Source organism: Girardinichthys multiradiatus, chromosome 10, assembly GCF_021462225.1.
Source record: "Girardinichthys multiradiatus isolate DD_20200921_A chromosome 10, DD_fGirMul_XY1, whole genome shotgun sequence".
NCBI classification, from domain to species: domain Eukaryota; kingdom Metazoa; phylum Chordata; class Actinopteri; order Cyprinodontiformes; family Goodeidae; genus Girardinichthys; species Girardinichthys multiradiatus.
Window position 1 is genome coordinate 31,483,609 of NC_061803.1, and position 21,485 is coordinate 31,505,093.

General features: G+C 39.0%; 1 protein-coding gene across 3 annotated transcripts; it reads left to right on the forward strand.

Moving 5' to 3' along the window:
• The first annotated feature begins 350 nt into the window (after positions 1-350).
• Positions 351-20,792, forward strand: a1cf (apobec1 complementation factor). Of its 3 annotated transcripts, none has more exons than XM_047378077.1 (13): positions 351-464; positions 6,255-6,405; positions 6,501-6,635; positions 6,719-6,849; positions 7,341-7,579; positions 8,603-8,767; positions 9,374-9,471; positions 12,710-12,847; positions 14,663-14,807; positions 15,278-15,522; positions 15,802-15,938; positions 18,672-18,826; positions 19,020-20,792. In XM_047378077.1, the coding sequence occupies exons 2-13, from the start codon at positions 6,304-6,306 to the stop codon at positions 19,172-19,174; spliced, it is 1,845 nt and encodes a 614-aa protein (XP_047234033.1). In that variant the 5' UTR covers positions 351-464; positions 6,255-6,303; the 3' UTR covers positions 19,175-20,792. The 3 variants fall into 3 exon arrangements, with proteins under 3 accessions (XP_047234033.1, XP_047234034.1, XP_047234035.1); XM_047378078.1 differs by having other exon boundaries at positions 15,302-15,522; XM_047378079.1 differs by having other exon boundaries at positions 18,672-18,836; positions 19,020-19,158.
• Positions 20,793-21,485: the final 693 nt, after the last annotated feature.

Sequence of the window (21,485 nt, forward strand, 5' to 3'; positions counted from 1 at the left end):
TACAGCTCTCAGGGTTATTTTGTTGTAATGTGATAGAAGAGGAGAAGAGGCTTAGTTATGATAGTAATACAAAATAATCTTATCAATACTGTTGATCAGAAACATTGTCGGACCCTTAGCAACAGTCCTCGCATCTGTTAGGAGCTGGAGAGGCCTCTGATCCAGGTCCTGTGGGCCAAAGGCCTCCTGACACACACACACACACACACCTACAAACACTGGACTGCCTCAGTGTGTCTACAGATAGCAGCAAGTTAAACATTAACATCCTGCAGCTTGTAAAGCTAACACCAGGACAGTGAACCTTTGGAGTTTGATATGATGTGATCACACTCACACACACATACACACACAGACACACACACACACACTTGTGCATGGGGCTCTGACGACACGCTCACACACACTCACACTCAGAATGACACAGCTCTGATAGGAGGGAGGTGATCTCTGAAATTGCTCAGGTGAGTTTTTTTGGATTTTTACCTAAATTTTGTCTCAAAGCATAAAACTGGGCGATAAAGAGAACGTGTAAAGTTAGTGTCACTTGCACTCTCTTCTTCTGTGCTGTGTGTTGAGGCTGAAAGCTGCAAACTGAGCAAACAGGCCGCGTTTGTTCCGAGTAAGCGTTGTTAAGCAGCTGTTTTTTTCTCCTTCTGTCAGTGAAAGTTTTTCTCTTAAAGTTTACAGACCAGTTAAAGGCCAGTTTAATGTCTTTACTGAGACCTAAAACTGGGAGTTCTGGTTAGTAATTAAATATTTTAATCTGGAGTAATCCTCTGATAAATCCAATTAAATATGAATCTCATTGCCATGCTTGAGAATTAAGAATTAATTTGTAATCTACATAAAGCTTTACTTCTTTTTAATCCATATTTTCCTCCATGAGATTCCATAAGAGGTAAGCTGAACCATGTGGAAAGAAGTCCCATCAAATTCAATAAAAAAAAAAAAGGTTTACTTGTGCTCAGATTTAATTTAGCTGAACTATTTTCTGTCAAACTTGCTGCTGTGAAAACCACTTTTTTTAGATCTGATCCTAAAGTCCTGATTAAACCCAGTCGGATCATCAATCTGCAGCACCTCCTAAATAAAGATAATAAATGATCATTTGATAAATCAGATGATAAATTTGTCGCCAATTTAACCTCACATTCATCAAAACTTTGCCCTAATAATTCTGTCTGTTGGAGTGTTATCTGGAGGTAGATTATTCCAATCCTTTACTCACACACACAGACACATGCTCATTGAGCATGTGCAGTTAATCGGCCAATTTATTGATAAGGCTGTGACCCACAGCAGATGTCATCTGACGATATTTTATATAAAGATAAAAAATTATTTCAATTAAAATCCATCTATAAATAGTGTCACACATTGTCAGATCTTTTAAAATTTATTTCAATTAATTTATTTCAATTTTATATTTTTTGTCTTTACGTTTTCATTGATAAAATATAAAACCTTTTTAAGATCCAAATATTTTTATTATTTCAAAAGCAATTTTAATGATGAAATTAACACCATTAAAGTTTTTTTAAATAGTAAAAAAGTTTATCAATTTTGGGAGTTTTGTTTTGTTAAAAACATTTGTGAGGTTTTTTTTAGACGTTGTGGTTCATTCGCTGTCCTTGTCAATGTAGTTACTAAAATATGAAGACTAATCACCAAAATGGGTTGGATGAAACCATTTCTTTGAGACACTTTCAGCTCCAAATATGTTCGAGTTAAATTAAAATGATAAACCAACAGTGCCAACTACTGCCCTCTGCTGGTCATGATGAAGATGACAACCATCTTGTTGCCAACAAAATGCACCTCCATCAACAGAATGACGTGATCAACATGTTCCTTAATATTTCAAATGAAAAAGCATTTTCAGAAATGCTTTTTCATTTTAAGAATGTGGCTGCATTGTTTGACTCATAAATGAAATTAGAAATCAATAATCCTATTTGCTTTTTAATTTTCTTCTTCAAGACTGCTCATTCTTTCACTTAATTAAAATCAAAAAGAAAAAGAGATTTGAGATTTAATTTTCAAAATGTACCCCAGCAAATAGATACCAAAATTCAGGTTATGCATTTGCATTTTCTTCTTCAAGACTGCACATTTTATGCAATAATCAAAAAGAAAACAAAGCAGACATTGCTTTTTCATTTGAAATACGGTAACGATTTGCTTCCATACCTCATAAACAGTAATGTTTAATTTGCAGGTTCTTAAATGTTTTTACAGTTTTCTTAGAAAACAATGAGGGATTTATAAAGACATTCCCAGTTGTCCATGAGGTCAGCTTAATTTACTAAAACATTCCTACAAGTTTTCTCATTACAAAACAATCAGAATGCAAACTCAGCAAATATTCAGGGGTGATGGGATTATGCCTTGGGTTTGTAAGCAATCAGGTGATTAAAACATTTCCTTTTCTGTAAACAAAATGAGATTATTTTCTCACCAATATAATGCTTGATTGATAAATCAGTTTCAGTGTGAATTAAAGTAATTTTCTAGTGCTGATTGAGCATGAAATTGCATTTAAGGATGACAGCATTTTCATTAAACAGTTTGTGCTGTGTTACAGATCAAAGTCCTCCATGTGGCAGAAAGCTGCAGCAAAGGCATCAGTTCAAATTTAATGTGCTGCTTCTAGATGAAGCCAGGGAACTCCTACAAATAAAGGTGCACCAGGGCATAAAACCTAAATCATAATAAAGTAATAATAATATAATAAAATAATAGTAATAATATTATAATAATAATAAGAAGGTCCAGACAGGACAGGGCCTTACATTTCCATTGGTTTATATTTACATTTTGAACAACCTTTTATTACAAACATTCCCTCAAGTTTTCCTGCTTTGTTATCAACATGATTTAAAGACATTAAAATCAAGGCTGTACTTTAAAACAGATAGAAGGCACCAATGTGTATAAAAAAAAAACGAAATTAAACTGATTCTGTTCAGCATTTCTTAAATATTCTGAACTTTATGCTGCTTTTTTATGAGACTGCACGAAACAGTTTTACCTGCACAAACAGCACTGTGCATAATTATTTTGGTTTTCACTACTCCATATTTTCGTTCTATGTAGTCACACCTTCTTAATCTTTTGAAGTGGATCTTGAGGCATTTTGTTGTTTAAAAGTCATAATATGTTGCTGCAATTTGATCAGGACATTGTACTGAGTTTAGAGGATATATTCTGGGTTATGAATCCCAGTAAAATACTCATGGATAAATGAACATATATATTCTATAATAATATATTATGTTCCATATGAAATTATGTTATATTATGTATCAATTCATGATCGTCATGATGTAACTGAAGGAGGACTGTGGCTGTGATTTTACAATTTAGGAGGATGAAATCCTAAATGCAGATGCAGAGCTGAATAAACCTGAAACTGTTTAACCAGAAACTCATATGGAAACCATATGGAAACAAATGTTCGGAGCAGCATCGTACATTTGCATTTCTGCAGAAACCAGAAATTTAGATTTGGGTTATGTGCTCCTGTTGGTTTCTGCAGCTTGAACAGGCAGATGAGGCGATGCAGGAGGTTAATCATGACTGGTAGGAGGGGCTAAAGTTGAAGCTAATTGAATGATAGAGGGATTAATCAAAGATCATTCACTAATGATCAGAGTTTCAACAACTGATTCATTAGTGACACAACACAAAACTGAATAAAAATGTGAAATTTAACATAATTATTCTTATTTTTGTGTTTTTATTTGTTCCATTGTTTAGTCAGTTTATTGGAAAGAGGCTTGCCTACAGATGTTGGACAGAACGGATTGTTCGACGGATTTAAAATGACACTCCAATGACCTCTTCAAATGAGGTCCTATCTCTTTACATTTCATCTCTCTGACAATTTACCACAGCGGCCATGTTGGGTTGTCAGGGTGGTGTCGGTCTCAGTTTACAACCAGGGATTTTTATATCAAGGAAGCATTCCAGTTGATTTATTTGACTCAGCTTGAATGAATGCTTTTTGTCCATCCTTGTTCTTGGAAGCATCTCCATGGCAGCAGATAAAAGACAGGCTGGTCTCTGAGCCGCTGGTTTTTCCTAGCTCAGATTATGTGGTCTGGTTGAAACCCTACCACTAAGGGCAGCTGATAGAACCAGAACGTAGGCTAAATGTTTGAGGAGAAATATTAAATTATAATCATCATGACGTTTGAAAATAGAAGACCGGCAGAAGACAAGTTTATCTTGAGCTGAACAGTGAGAAAGTGTAAACGGATTCCGTTGGTTTTCAGACCTACAGTAGGTTCAGCAATAAACTGATTCTCGGTAGTAACAGAGTGGATTCAGAATATAAATTGTTCTCAGTGATATCTGACCATTGTTGAGTGTTTCAAACCTTCTCCTCTTCCAGACTTCATGAAATAATTCCAACATGTTCCCTGATAAGGACACAGTTTGGCATCAAAGCCTGGAACACATTTTATCATCTTTACATCAGAAAGTGATGAAAGTCAGTTGTCTGTCCGTTGATTTTATTTCCCTTCAGACTCTGCTAAGTTAAAATTGATTAAAAAAAACAGGATGCTTTCATTGTGCAGATTTCCTCAGGCCATCTTTATAGCGTGACCTGGAATGTGTCCCAGGTTTTGGTTCTAGTTAAAGGAGCTGAGGGTTTACAGAAGGGAGGCGTTCCATCTCATTAAGAGCAGTGTTTGCTGAATAAATTCAGTGAAAGCTCTTCCTGATTATAGCTGCAGCAAGCTTCCAACCTGCAGGATGAAGAAATGGACTGTCAGGCTGTCCACAGTCTCTGTGAATGATCAGCCAGCAGACCTTGACCTTCTTGCTGTTCATATCTGCTGCTCAGATTAGGAAAACAAGACGAGGAGCCACAGAGCTGTGAGGACAAAGTGTCTCAGCAGGGACACAGGTTGATCCAACAGAAGCTGAGAGGTATAGTTTCACTGAACAGGGATAACACATACAGAATATCACTGAGATAGAAGGAGAGCAGACAGTGAATGTAAAAGAAATTAAATGTGACACTTATTCTTTACAATTTAACTGACAGACAAATCTGTAAGAGAGAAATATCAAAAATTAAAAAGCTGAAATAATGTGGTTGCATAATTGTGAACAGCCTTAAACTAATGCCAAACTTTAGTACCTTTTGATTCAATTTCAATTTGATTTCAATTCTTTGACAAGAATCTATCAGCATTTTAACTTTGCCCAGTAACCCTTTTGTCAGATTTAATACTTCACTCTGACTCCAAAACTTTCATTTTCCTCTTATCAAGTCCTTTTGTTGATGATTTGGATACATGCTTGGACTAAGTGTGAAGCTGAAAAATAAAATCCCTCTGCATCTTCAGCTTTCTAGCAGACACTTGAATATTTTGGGTCAATACTCTTTCTTTTTGTAGAACAAAAGCAACCTCACAGCATGATGCTGTCACCAACATATTTCACTGTGGGCATTGTTACTTTGATGATTTGTACTGTTCCTTTTCTGCCAAACATACCAAAAAGTTTCAGGTTAGTTTTATCAGTTCAGAACACATTCTCCCAAAAGGTTCAGTAATTTTAGCCAGGTCTGGATGTTCTTCAATGCTGTTGTTGGCCTCTGGGCAGCCTCCTTGACCAGTTTCAGTCTTGTCTTTCCATCAGTGTGGAGGAAATGTCTAGTTTTAGCAATGTTACATTTATCAGAATGATCACTTTTTTCCCAACAAATACCTTTGCACAGTGAGTATCATCTGGTTTCTTTTAACCTCTCTGCTAAGTATGGCTCTAGCTAAACAAAAAAAAAGCAGTCAGGAAATTCTACCAGGACATTTGGACTTTTTTAGGACAATCAAATTTACTATATTCAACGGCAAGTGTGAACTCAAGAAGATTGAAAGCTGCAAATGAATCAGAAGACGTTTTAGTTCAATGGTGTTTAATGGTGATGCTACCGGGTTAGTGCAGCTTAAAAAAAAAATATTTTTCCACTAAAAGATCTGCTTGCTTTCCCATTGAACTTCTCAGTATATATTTCACATTAAATGTGGAAAAACATTTGGAATTATTTGTCACAGTTTTATTTTCTTGCATTACACGAAATATTTGGAGTGAAAATGTTTTAGATCTGCTGTATGCGTCCACTGGAAGCTTTTCTGTATAACCTTATTTAACTACAGCTGCTGTTTTTCTAAAGTCCATCCAGACTCTGATTGATCAGAACATCAGAACTGAAACCTGCTTTATGTCTGTTTTTGCAGTGAGCACCAATAATTTACCTGATTCACAACCTCCTGTTAATCACACCCAATGGAATCCAATCAGAAGGGAAGTGGGGATGGACTGGCGGGGATCCAGAAAGAAGCATCTCTTCGGGCGCTCACCCAGCAGACCGGATACCAGCTAAAACAGGTGAGGACAGAACTTGAATCCTAAATGGAGTCCTCTCTGAGTCCAAAAACTAACTATTCATGCTGCTACTCCTCATTTGGTGTTCTGTTTTTCAGGAGAATGGTCAGCGTCGGTATGGTGGCCCACCACCTGACTGGGATGGGCCACCGCCTGAGCGAGGCAGTGAGATCTTTGTGGGGAAACTCCCAAGAGATCTGTTTGAGGATGAACTGGTTCCGTTGTGTGAGAAGGTGAGACATGGAGGACTAAGGTCGGGAATCTGTCCTTTAACCTCACATTCTAATGTTCTGGCATTCCCTGTCACTGGCATCAGTTTGGAAAGATCTATGAGGTGAGGATGATGATGGACTTCAACGGGAACAACAGAGGTTATGCCTTTGTCACCTTTAGCAACAAACAGGAAGCCAGAACGGCCATGAAGCAGCTTAACAACTACGAAATCAGGTTAGAACGGTTCTTCTCTTGCAAGGACAGCCTTTAATACTGACAGACATCTAATCTGTTCAAAACAAACACCAATCTCTTGATTTCCATGCAGCAGCAGACATCTTTTAAAACTAACTTGCTGTTAGCACCTCACCCTAACCCTGACCAATCTGAACCAATCAACCATCTAACTGTCCATTTATTAATTAACATGTCACTCAGCAAAGTAATTGTACTGTGCTGACCAAACATTTCATCGACTTTCACGTCATTTAAAAGGACCAATGCACATTAATCACCATGAGCACCCCAGTTTATTATGGAGATGTGCCAGACAGTCTCATCAGCACTGAGATGCAAACATAAGTTTCGTTAATAGTCATAAGATCTTAACCACCTTTATCTGCAGCCTACTGCTTGTTGATCAAGTACAAAGCTCTGTTATCTGCATAGATCAGAATACTGGTTTAATCTGATATCCCTAGGCTTTTTTTCTCTCTTTCTCCAAGGAACGGACGGCTTCTCGGTGTCTGTGCCAGTGTGGATAACTGCCGTTTGTTTGTCGGTGGGATTCCTAAAACCAAGAAGCGTGACGAGATCCTGATGGAGATGCGAAAGGTCACTGACGGAGTTGTGGATGTTATCGTGTATCCCAGCGCTGCAGACAAATCCAAGAACCGAGGCTTCGCCTTCGTTGAGTATGAGAGTCACCGAGCCGCTGCCATGGCCCGACGCAAACTCCTGCCAGGTAGAGACCAAACTCTGGAGATTCACACAGCTCCTTGGTCCTGATGTTTAAAATAAGTCTGTTTTCACCTGCATGATGCGAGAATATGCAGGTGGATCTCAGAGCTTTGAAGCTGATAACAAACCTTAATATCATCAACACAACATCATAAAAACAGTCAAAGTCCCTGGCAGCCAATCAAAGCTAATTTTACTGCTCATGATAAGAAAAAATCATTTATGGCTATTTTGTTTCCGGCTTCAGTAAATGTATTTTACTACATTAGGTCAGGAATCTGTTTTTACCTCAAAGAAAAGAATTTCAACACATAAGACATAAACTGATTGCACTGTTTGCATTTTGATTCTATCCCCGTTGTAGGACGTAATACTTAAGTTCAAGTGTTGCTGTGTTTAACATAAGCTCAAACTGATTCATTTCTTAACATTAAAAACCTCATGATTCCACCTAGTGGTGGTTCCTGCATATATGGCTCCTGGGTGAGCTCCTCCTTTTTGCAACCAACCAACTATACAAAATGCAGGAAATCATTAAACTGTTGGGGCAGCATAAAATACAGTGCTGTCCCGCAAAATGCACATAAAATAGTATTCTGTTCTCAAGAGCAAGCAGGAGATGCCAGCCCCTCATATAGATAAAAGCAATAAAAAATTGATTCATGGTGCAACTGACAACAAAGGTAAATATCTTGTCTGGTGCTTGTGAAGCCCCTTTTCTAATACCACCCTGTGCAACTGCCAAAATGGTTCATGTCAAAGCATTAATTCCTCCAGAATCCAACATTGTTATGAAGTTGTTTTCCATCACAAAATGTCACAGAATGTTTTCTCCAACCAGGCCTTGAGTCTTTTCAGTGAGTCCTACACATTTTATTTAACATCCTTTGATTGGAAAGCTATTAGTTTACAGATCAAATTGATATTCGGCCAGGACTAAACTCTATCTGGATCAGAAACCTGAACTACACATGTCATCAGGCACTCTGTGTAATAGGAAGATAACAGGCACGTGTCCTTGATTTAGGTCGGATCCAGCTGTGGGGTCATCCCATCGCAGTGGACTGGGCGGAGCCTGAGGTGGAAGTTGATGAGGATACCATGGCAACCGTTAAAATTCTGTATGTAAGGAACCTGATGCTACAAACCACCGAAGAAACCATCGAGAAGGAGTTTAACAGCCTGAAACCAGGTACAACCAGCACAGGATGACTTCAGGTCTTGCTCTCAAATTGTTCTTAAATGCAGCAACAGCAGAGAAAATCACTTCAGAGTCTTAATCTGCTAGTTTCAAACTACTAACACATTGTAAAAAAGTCAGTTAAAACTCCACTAAGGACGAATTTGTTTTGAATCTAACGTTATGAAAGCAATCCATTAATGTCTTCATTTGAATACTGCATAAATCAAAAACCCAACATAAAGCTAGAAAACCACAAACAAAACAAAATCCTGCTCATGACATATTTGAAATTGATCAGAATCTTTATGAACAAGAGCTTTATTAGAACAGAATGGAATTAAACTATAAAAATCTAGTGAAATGATATAAAGATTTGGCTTAAAAAATCTTTAAAATTTAAAACTCTCCAACAAAAACTTGATAAATTACGTTAAAATCATATTTTGTTTTTAGATTAGCAAATAAAGTATTTAGTCATTATTACCATAAATCATTTACATGATTATCGAAAAAATTAAATTTTATCTCCAAGTGTTGTGTTTGTGTGAATGTCTGAATCTTCAGAAAACCAAAAGTGTTAAATCAGATGTCAGTAAAGGTGTTGCTGTGCTGCAGGTGCAGTGGAGCGAGTGAAGAAGATCAGAGACTACGCCTTTGTACATTTCAGTCAGAGAGAAGACGCCATCAACACCATGAACGCTCTCAACGGGAAGGTCAGCTACAGTTGGCAATCAAAAAAAGATCAGATTTAATCTTAGAAATAAAAACAGTGGAAGCAGCAGCACATGATTAGGAGCACATGTCAGTAGCAGGCAGAAACAGCCTAAAGGTCAGAGACCAAGATCCTGTAACCTTCTCCTCTCAAACGTGATTCCAAAAATTCAGAAGGAAAGGAAATTGTTTCAGTGTGTGTTAAGGAAAATTAAGAAATTTAAATATTTAGATGTAAATCTATGACATACAGGTCCTTCTCAAAATATTAGCATATTGTGATAAAGTTCATTATTTTCCATAATGTCATGATGAAAATTTAACATTCATATATTTTAGATTCATTGCACACTAACTGAAATATTTCAGGTCTTTTATTGTCTTAATACGGATGATTGTGGCATACAGCTCATGAAAACCCAAAATTCCTATCTCACAAAATTAGCATATTTCATCCGACCAATAAAAGAAAAGTGTTTTTAATACAAAAAACGTCAACCTTCAAATAATCATGTACAGTTATGCACTCAATACTTGGTCGGGAATCCTTTGGCAGAAATGACTGCTTCAATGCGGCATGGCATGGAGGCAATCAGCCTGTGGCACTGCTGAGGTCTTATGGAGGCCCAGGATGCTTCGATAGCGGCCTTTAGCTCATCCAGAGTGTTGGGTCTTGAGTCTCTCAACGTTCTCTTCACAATATCCCACAGATTCTCTATGGGGTTCAGGTCAGGAGAGTTGGCAGGCCAATTGAGCACAGTGATACCATGGTCAGTAAACCATTTACCAGTGGTTTTGGCACTGTGAGCAGGTGCCAGGTCGTGCTGAAAAATGAAATCTTCATCTCCATAAAGCTTTTCAGCAGATGGAAGCATGAAGTGCTCCAAAATCTCCTGATAGCTAGCTGCATTGACCCTGCCCTTGATAAAACACAGTGGACCAACACCAGCAGCTGACACGGCACCCCAGACCATCACTGACTGTGGGTACTTGACACTGGACTTCTGGCATTTTGGCATTTCCTTCTCCCCAGTCTTCCTCCAGACTCTGGCACCTTGATTTCCGAATGACATGCAGAATTTGCTTTCATCCAAAAAAAGTACTTTGGACCATTGAGCAACAGTCCAGTGCTGCTTCTCTGTAGCCCAGGTCAGGCGCTTCTGCTGCTGTTTCTGGTTCAAAAGTGGCTTGACCTGGGGAATGCGGCACCTGTAGCCCATTTCCTGCACACGCCTGTGCACGGTGGCTCTGGATGTTTCTACTCCAGACTCAGTCCACTGCTTCCGCAGGTCCCCCAAGGTCTGGAATCGGCCCTTCTCCACAATCTTCCTCAGGGTCCGGTCACCTCTTCTCGTTGTGCAGCGTTTTCTGCCACACTTTTTCCTTCCCACAGACTTCCCACTGAGGTGCCTTGATACAGCACTCTGGGAACAGCCTATTCGTTCAGAAATTTCTTTCTGTGTCTTACCCTCTTGCTTGAGGGTGTCAATAGTGGCCTTCTGGACAGCAGTCAGGTCAGCAGTCTTACCCATGATTGGAGTTTTGAGTGATGAACCAGGCTGGGAGTTTTAAAGGCCTCAGGAATCTTTTGCAGGTGTTTAGAGTTAACTCGTTGATTCAGATGATTAGGTTCATAGCTCGTTTAGAGACCCTTTTAATGATATGCTAATTTTGTGAGATAGGAATGTTGGGTTTTCATGAGCTGTATGCCAAAATCATCCGTATTAAGACAATAAAAGACCTGAAATATTTCAGTTAGTGTGCAATGAATCTAAAATATATGAATGTTAAATTTTTATCATTACATTATGGAAAATAATGAACTTTATCACAATATGCTAATATTTTGAGAAGGACCTGTAAAGGGATCTATAGAGAACAATCGCAATGAACTGTCTGAGCTATCACAAAAATACATACTAATAAGAGAACACACAAACCCCACAGAGAGCACACAACAAAACCATAAGCCAAACACTTGGCTTCAAACACTTCCAAACACTTGGAGAAGAAAATGGTTAAAACAGCAAACTATCAAATCCAAACATTATAACTGTAAAATCTGACATTTTAGGCAATTTAGGTTCAAGATCAACGCTGCACATCATCTTACCAAAAACTTGGTGAGTTGTAAAAGCTACTGATTACTCGAAAGGTTAAAACCAGGGTGGTGGGCAAAATACTCACCATTTGATGACAGAATAAACTAATGATCAGGATCAGTTGTGTTGTGTTCTGGTCGTGTTAGTTTTTCCCTGTACTGATGAACATCAACAAGAGCGTCTCAATTGTCCAGCAAGCTCACCACTGTTACTTTAAAGGGCATGTAGCAGGCTGCTTACATAACTACCAGGCATTTTGTTTGGCAACGAGCTGACTTTAAAAAAGTCCCCTGCGAAATCTCCTCCAAACCAAAAACTATGGCATTCCAAATATACAGCCTGTCAATTAAAACTAATTTTGTTTTCAATAAATGCATGCAGAAAGATTACTGTAGGCTCAATTCAAAAATATTTTAAACGCTCTATGCTCTCAAACACGGTCTAGAGCAGGGGTCTGCAACCTGTGGCTGTGGGGCTGCTAGATAGATAGATAGATAGATAGATAGATAGATAGATAGATAGATAGATAGATAGATAGATAGATAGATAGATAGATAGATAGATAGATAGATAGATAGATAGATAGATAGATAGATAGATAGATAGATAGATAGATAGATAGATAGATAGATAGATAGATAGATAGATAGATAGATAGATAGATAGATAGATAGATAGATAGATAGATAGATAGATAGATAGATAGATAGATAGATAGATAGATAGATAGATAGATAGATAGATAGATAGATAGATAGATAGATAGATAGATAGATAGATAGATAGATAGATAGATAGATAGATAGATAGATAGATAGATAGAGATAATAAAAAATTTGGGTTTTTAGCAGTTTTTCAGACTAAATGCACTGAATTCCCACAACAGAATGAAACTAAAAGTACCAGTAATATTTTTAGATCTATTTTTCATAAGTTGGAAACAATTTTTTACATCATTTTACACATAATCAACATCCCATTGACACAAATGTATAATCTGTCTTCTTTATTTTAAATTTTAAAAAAAATTGTGTCTCTTTAAAAATGACAAAAATATCCTATAGTAGCTATTTATCAGAAATTAGTGAGTTAACGCTGTATTAGTGCACCCTCTACTCCCTTATCTCCCTGCATGCAGGTGGTGGACGGCTCTCCTATTGAGGTGACTCTGGCCAAGCCGGTGGATAAGGACAGTTATGTTCGGTACACCAGAGGAACCGGAGGAAGAGGAGGTTCGGTTCTGCAGACTGACTACACGGCCTACACTCTGGGACAGGTAGCGCTCTGAACTCTGAGCTCTGAGGAGAAGAAGGGGGATCTAGAAACACCGAAGCACAATTTGTTCGGTGTGATGGTTTTAGCTCTCTGAACAGTTTATGTTTATGTTCTGGTTTAATTCTCTTCAGATGCTGTTCCTTCAAACATAGCATCTCTGCAAACAATACGTTCTTACCTGAATATTAAAAAGGTTTCTAAGAAAATACTCTCCAAACAGGCACCAAAAGAAATTAAGCAATCATCAGGAAGGTCTTTGAGCAAAAAGGGGCCTTGAACCGAATCTAAAATGAATGGATTAATGCCAAAGAAAATGCCAAGAAAAAGTCTGAACATCAACCAGCCAAATGACACCACGTTTTTCCCCTCAGATCACATAACCACTGACATGCGTCAACCTTTGGTGAAGTGTTTCATAATGTTTGCCAATGTTGTCCAGGTTGTCCAAACAGAGTCATATATGAAATCTCTGTCAGAATAGTTTATGCATCACCCTCAGATACGATCAATATAGTATCATGCAGAAGCCATAACAAAGCGAAGTAGACACACGAATTCTAGAGAACCAAACGGTCAGGAAGAGGAAATCTTCTGCATTTTGCAATAAGATAAAAATAGTAAACCGTTAAAGTAACAGTTTTGTTGCTGATGCTGAAAAAGTTATGAAAGATAAGCAGGAAACACTGCAAAAAGGACATTGTTTTGTTCGTTAGACTAATAGTTTATGAAAAACATATTTCATTAGCGCGTTTAGTGGGGACATTTTTAACATGAAAGTTATAAAGTGCACATTGTTGAACCTGAACCCGATTCACAGATAAACAGGAGATAAGATAATGAGCTGAACTCTGAGTTCCCAGAGACTCTGTGGTTTACTGTTCAGTTGTGTAGTGAATATTAACAGACAGAAATTATGGGATGGCAAACAGCTCCATCCAGTGGCCAGTTTTACTCAATGCCCCAGAAGAAGGCAGAAGAGGTCAGACCAGTGGTGGTAACTCCAAACCCGAGGGCTGATGTTTTGCATGTTTTAGGTACGCAACTGATTGAAGGTCAATCCTAGCCAATTAGAGGCTTCTGCAGAACTTGCTGACAGAATAAGGAGATCATTTTTTTTCTGATTCAGGTGTGGTGGAGCAGAAACTAAAACATGAGCACTGGACCCTGAGGACTGACATGCACAGCTGCACATTTTTAATGTAGTTCTTATTACCTGGGAATTCTAGATTCCCAGGTAATAAGCAGCAGTGGTGGGTTTATGCGTTTAGGATCACCACCCAGGGCCACGATCCATCTGGGAGCTGCACAAGCAGCTTCTTACCCCTAAGAGAGTTTCACAGATTTTTTTAGTATAGACTGCTTTTGATCTGTATTTAAGAACCTAACATACTCAGACTGATCAAGTCTGAACTGGATATTTCTACACTGAGCACAGATTCTTTAAAGTACACTTCAGATTCACGAAATGCTTATTCAATTTGTATTGTCTTAATGGTTCTGCTAATGTATAAAGTAAAAAGTGGCCCTTTTTTGCAGAAGAGAGTTTAGGGGCAACGCTTTGGACAGGACTAGGTGAAATTCAGAGGAAGGTCTCGGCCGGAGAACAATTTGTACACAAACTGCCACTGATCAGAAGCAAATGTTCAGAATTTGTAAATCTGACCAAAAAAACAAAATTTTCAGACGAAAGCTCTTAGCTTGAATTTTAAAAAGCCTCGCTGGTTTCTAATTAAAAATAAAACTCTTAAAGGCAGCACAGGAATATCAGAAAACTTTCATTTAAAAATCAACCTTCCTCCTCCACCTCCTCTTGCAGGTGTATGACCCCACAGCAGCATATCTTGGCGCTCCAGTGTTTTATGCCCCCCAGGCCTACGCTGCAATTCCAGGTCAGTTCCGCTTCCCGGCAGCCAAAGCTCATGTGGGAGGTAGAGGTCTGATCAGGACGCCATCGGTCAGAGGTAAGGGTGCTCTCTGTTCACATCATCTGAAGAACATGATGGAAGCAGATCTGCTTTCAGAGTTTAATCTGACTGCAGAAACTGTTTAATCTGATGCTGAAGTTCCTCCCCTCAGCAGAGGCTGTCCAATCACATCTCAGCTGCTGTCACAGAAAATCTGGATCTGAACACTGACAGAATGTCCATTTATGTACCTGGTAGATGTGACACTGAGGGGTGGATCTTCCTGAATCATCTGGACATAATGAATGTGGTTCAAAAATCAAAATATTCTATGGTAGTAATCATATTAGATCCTCTAAATCAGCTGACGTTTGGCCATAAATTCACAAGAAAAATAAGAAATTGCTTATGTGTTATCTTTTTTATCAGTCTTCATTGTGATTTGGTAATTGTGTGACCGTGTGATTCTTCTTGCCTGCTGATTTCCAGTGATTTGATTGATTGACTGCCTCTCCGATCTCCTGTAGAAATTTACATGACTGTACCTGTAGGGGCTGCGGGGGTGCGAGGGCTGGGTGGGCGGGGCTACCTGGCCTACGCCGCTGGGGGTGGAGCCATGGGACGAGGGTGTGGAGGCAGTGCCTCCTATGGGTTGAAGGGGGACAAGCAGGCTGAGGAAAAGCTATATGACCTGCTGCCGGGGATGGAGCTGACACCGATGAACCCCGCTGCCATGAGCCTGAAGGCCACCAGCATCAAACCACTGACTCAGGTAATGGGACACACCCAAACAAAATGATATTTTCCGAGTTTTTCCGGACTTTTTTGAAAAACTTTTGGAGGAAGGGAAACCTTTCTAATTTGTTCTGAGATGTTCAGTCATTTATGTTTCTGCAGAGTTTGTGAACTCAAAAATGTTGGCTCTTCAACCAGGGCTTCAGTTATAATTCAAAGTGTGATGCTATGTGAACCTCGACTGAAATAAAAGATATGTTGAACTTGAAGAACATTTTCTATATTGAACTCCTCCACCTGTTTGTGGTCCCATCAGGTTCTGGAGGAGCTATGTCAGAAGAATAACTGGGGTCAGCCCGTCTATCAGCTCCACTCGGCCATAAGTCCGGACCAACGGCAGCTGTTTCTCTACAAGATCACCATCCCAGCTCTGGCGACGCAGTACCCCAACGTGTGAGTACAGGCAGTTCCACCAGTGCTCAGAGTGCTCTTTATTGTGTAGCAGCAACACAACCTGCTGCTCCTGTTACTGAAACTAGGGTAGCAAAGCATGAGCTGGGGAAACCTTTCAGTAAGTGGAATAATTATAAGCTAAAGAGACACCTGATTTTGGACTTCGGTGCAAGCCATGAGATGTCCATTACAACGCCGTGTTTTATCTTACATGGATAAAGAAAGGGTAACAATGTCAGCTAATAACTGGTGGCTAAATGGATCTGACAGCACAAAGTGGACAGGTCAGATTTGGTAATCCCAAATGAGTACTGATGTTTTAATGAGAATGTCAGCTAAAAGCACAATCAGGGAATCTAAGCAGGGTAATGTTAATGACCTGAATGCATCTTCTTGGGGCTCTCGTTTGAAGGGCACTGGTGCCTGCGACAGTGGCAGCCAGAAGCTGAAAGGGGAGATCTTTAGCTTGCTTTTCCCCCGGGAACTCCTGAAGTGGCACACAGGGTCATGGACAGAAGGTCCGCAACTTCTGTGGTTGCAGAAGGAAATGGTATGGGAGGAATTTGAACAGGCTATAGAGAAGGTTTTTTGGCTGGACTCAAGGAAGTTCTGGGAGACTGATATGCCCTTTTCCACTGGCTCAATTTGGCCCTACTTGACCCTACTTTTTTGGTCCCTGCACCTGAGCAGGTACGACCGAGGCTAAGTAGGGACTACATGCGACGTGAACAGACTGCTGTTCCCTGATTGGCCATGGGAGGAAGATAAATGGTTTTCGTTGAGACAGTGGAGGGAAAAGTTAATAAAACTCAAGAGCAACAACAATAATATTAAGGACCACAGTGGCCAGAACAGGTCATACATGTAATTTTACGATTTGATCATAAATCATGCCTGAAGACTGTCAGAAAAGAAAAAGGACAAATCACCTTTCTGAATTACACACAGGCAGAGCTCTATGTTTAATAACATCAAAGGTCAGGAGTCCGCGGTTTTGTGCATTTAAGTCCTTGTCCTTGAATTGCTATGGATAAGACATAAAACTACTTCACAAAGCCCAAAAATGTAACTTCTTCAGTCAAACTATAGAGCATAACCAGCTTCACCATCCAGACAGCAGCGTTTCTCCTCTCTGCTTCTCCTGCCACACCCGCCTCACATCAGAACCCCTGAGCCTTATTTTATAAGTTCTGGCTTGGGCTGTTGTCCAGATAATTATCCCAGTGGATCATTTAGACATAAAAAACATAAATAAGACATTCTTGCATATACATTAATGCAAACATTATCAGTATTTAGTTTATTTATATTTTTGTTTTCTATTTATTTTTTATCATTTTATGCAGATTAATGTGACAATGTAACACAGTGATGTCAATAGCACTACAGCACACTACACCCATTGCTGGAGGGGGGTCTTCAGCCGGCATAGCTTCAGCCATTGGCGGGTCAATGGAAACGCAACAAATACCGAACCGAGTAGAGAGAAACCGAGTGGTGCAGACCCGCGCTGGCTAAAACGAGCCAGTGGAAAAGGGGCATTAGACAAATCAGAAATGGAAAGAAGCCCATCTCACACCTGTGTATGGTTTGGAGAGAAACTGCAGATGCAGACTGAGGATGTTAGAAGGTAGCAATGGAGAGAAGTATGCCAGGCTTGAGAACTCAAGGTGTCGTCTTGCAATAATTGAGTCGACCATTAACTTCTGTCTACCAAAGTATTAATCAAATGTGAGGCTGTTTGTTCAATAGGGATTTTTTGCAGGTGATCAGGTTCTGTTGGTCTCTTCAGGGTCAGTCTCTGCCTCAAGCCGAGGAGAACAAGTACAGTTTCTTGACATGTTTAGTGATTTTAGGATTTAGCAGGATAAGGAATAACAGACTGGAGCTTCATCTGCAGTAATGTAAGTGCTGCTACTGGGGTGGCTACGTTCCGACTGTCACCTATGTTCATGTGATATAGCTTGTGACAAAAGAACGATATGCTGCATACAAAAAGTTTAAATGACCTCTGGTCTCCCCGTTTGTGAAAGGATGAGGAGCTCCTTTTGTGGGCGGAGCTCAGAGTAGTAGCGGAGTGAAATGAACTGAGCTTCATTAATAAATAATTTTAAACTGGGTCTAAGTGGAATATCAACAAAAGTAAATGGTTAGAGCTGAACCTAAATGGAGAACATTTTTAACTGAACAGAACTATAAAAGATTGGATGTTTGATGTATTCAGTGGAAATGAATTCACTTAGGTAATGTACAAACCCATTCAGTAAAATAGAATATTTTTGGAAACTTTATTTATTTTCGTAACTCAGTTCATTAATTGAAACCCGTTAAATACATTATTTAACACGGACTGATGTATTCAAACCTTTATTTCTGTTAACAATGATAATTTTCTGCTTACAGCTAATAAAAACTTGACATTTAATATTAGAATATTACATCAGACCAAAACAAATGTCTTAGTCAAAAAATATGACTGTAATTTGAGATGAACATTTTTGTATCTGAACTAAAATAGTCATGATGAACTGAACTTTATATTTAAATGTAAACTTTTACCTGGATTGAACTAGAGAATGAAAAAAACAATTGATTTTATTCAAAAAAAAACAACTGATCAAATTTGATTGGATTTGAACTGAATAGAAATCTACATGTTTTAGAATGTGTTAAGCAGATGTACTGAAAATGATACTAACTAACTGAACATAATGACACTGTGCATCTCTGCAGACATCCATTCACTCCTTCCAAACTGTGTGCATCTGTGGAAGAAGCGAAGATCCACGCAGCAGAGCACACCCTGCAGACACTTGGCCTGCAGACAGAAGGCGCTGCCGACGCCAGCTGTGCTACTGCAGCTGCTGTGGCCTCAGTTGCCTTCCCAGGTATGTGAAGGTCCGTACCCAAATCTAACTAATTTTTCACTTACTAAGGTACCAACAGAACCCACCTGACCATCAGGATGTACCAGAACCAGATCGCACATGTGGTTTAAAGAAACTCTGTGTTGGTTTCTCTGAACCAGGACTTAATTAGTTATCTTCTACTAAAAGGCTTTTCTTTGGTGTCTCCCTGCAGGCTACGCTCTGGCGAGCCCAGCATCCTCGGGGGTGGCCTCCCAGTTGAAGCAAGCTATCTCTCTGGGTCAGGACCTAACCGCCTACACCACCTATGAGGGCTACCCTGCGTTTGCTGTGGCAACTCGTCACACTGACGGATACGGCGTTTTCTAAAACAGCTGTTTTTTTCAAGGAAGTGAAACTGTGGAGCTGCATTTATACAACAATGCTTTGTGACCTTGCAGGAAGTAAAATCTGATTGGCTCTTTATTGACCACAGTTTCTAGAAACTTAATGTAAACTGATGTGAATGCAGCATTCTGCTGCTGTCCTCAGGTTAAACAGGGAGATCAAACTCATTTCAGTCCCAGGTTAAAACCAGATCATTCCCATCCCAGATAGCTGCCGCTGAAAACCAGATTGGACTCATCAGTCGCCCAGAAACGGACTCATGATCTGTTATATTGTTTCTTTCCTCCCTCTCACTTGTTTCTGCTCTGCATTTAATCTGAATTATCTGCTCTTCCACAGTTTAGTTGGTGATACTGAAAACAGCCTCTGATTGGCTGATTCGCTTTTTCTGGTTAGATGTTTACAGTATGACTTATCTCTAACTGAGACATGTACTTTCTGAGTGTCCTGTACTAGTGATTGCAGATTGTTTTGGCCTGCTGGCTTTTCTTCAAACCTTTAATCTCCCTCTATTCTTCAGCTTTAATTAAAAAAAAGTTTAAAGAGAAAAGATACAGAAAAACAACATTAGGCTGACATATCTGTAGTTTTCTTTTTAACATCTATAATTAACCTTGCTTCTGACTTGTATGTTTCATTTCCGTAAATATTACAACAAAGTCTTTTTTTATTGAAATCTATGTTTTCCTGTTCAGCTTTCAGAAAAAGTTCTAAATCCAAGTAGTCCTAAATGTAAGAATGAGGCCTGCATCTTCATGACCACCTCATTTGCAGAGGGAGGAACTTTGAGCTTAAAATTGTATTTATAAAAATATGTACAAAGTAAATCTTCCTGTTTTATAGAAGTTCATTGGAGCTTTTTAAAAGCATAATTTCAATTTGTATTATCCTCAGTACAGCAGGTGTGATTCTGCTAAGCGTAAAAATGCTCAGAAACCTCATTTGGATGAAGTTTGCTGCTTTATTTCTGATATTTTTTGGTTTTCAGTATTCTTATGTTCACACTGTTTTTATTTCTTTTCTTGAGTCTGTTGCATCAGTTAAAACTCACCTCCTATGTGGATCCTTACAATCCATGGTGTTAGCTTTTGTCAAGGTCCACAACCTTTCATGATAACTACAGTAAGGTTATAGGTAAAAAATATGGATGAGATGGATGATATCATGTCAGGCTCAAACAATGCTGCAGGAAATCCTGATTGGTCTTTGGACCAACGTGGCCGTTGACAGCAGGAGTAATGCCTGGTTTAACATTTGCTTCTTCTGTTTGACTAAGGGTTTGTTGAGATTTCAGAACAGATGACATATGTTGGCATCCGAGCTGTGAACATGCCGAAGCAGAGACAGTATTAAAGTGTGTGAAGCACTTAGAACTTATTTTTGTACCTGAAATCAGATAAAATATCCAGACATATTTGTACAGAGGTATTTTAACTTGTCTTTGCTGCCATAATTGACTTGGATAGAAAAATATGCGATGCTGAATCAGAACCAATCTGTGATGAAAGAAAAATATTGTGGGCATTCTATCAAAATGTTGCAAATTATGGTCTTTTATTATTTCTAATCTGAATTAATGAAATAAACAATTAACAAACAACTTTATTGTTTTTCATTTTTACAGTTTGTGTACAGAATTTTATATCTCCTTTAAGTTGAGGAGGAATTGTGTCCCCTTCTTTCTAACATTTGACTGAGGTTTCTGCACAGCTCCCACGACACCATTTCAGTCAGGTTCCGCTCTGGGCTTCAGGGACCACAACAATTTGGCTTATGGCTGTCTGGAGGCTTCTCAGTTTGCATTCAGAGCCAGGTGCACTTACAAAAAGCCACCAAGGGATACTGACCAGGTCCAAGAGACGAAGAGAAAACAACAACAAAAAAACCACTTTGCAGAATCTTCACAACAAAAACTTAGAAATGTATGATGCAGGGTTCTTGGTTGCATCTTGTTGCGTATTGTCTTTTCATGTTTTTAAACTTCAGAACTCAGCACTGCTCACCAGCACCTGGAGCTTCTGGGGAATAAAGTTGTCACAAGTGTTTATCAGCCAATCAGCTGCAAAGTTGGGAATAATAACAGATACATGTTAGACAGCTGTTAATAAAAATGAATAATTTTAGTTTTTAAAATTGCATTCCTTAGACTGAGTGAGAGCAAACAATGTGAGCATCTATCATTGTAGATTAAATTCTGTCTCCTGACTGGAGCAGCTTTCACATTCAGGGTCTCAACCATGTAATCATTATACTGAAAGCAGTCAAGCTAACATTCAGAGTTTAACATACTTAA

Bases quoted from the DNA above. Each gene is read 5' to 3' on its own strand.
- a1cf (XM_047378077.1), top strand. From the start codon at position 6,304: ATGGAATCCAATCAGAAGGGAAGTGGGGATGGACTGGCGGGGATCCAG. The intron at 8,768-9,373 runs GTACAACCAGCA...GCTGTGCTGCAG, and splicing joins GTTTAACAGCCTGAAACCAG to GTGCAGTGGAGCGAGTGAAG. The intron at 14,808-15,277 runs GTAAGGGTGCTC...GATCTCCTGTAG, and splicing joins CAGGACGCCATCGGTCAGAG to AAATTTACATGACTGTACCT.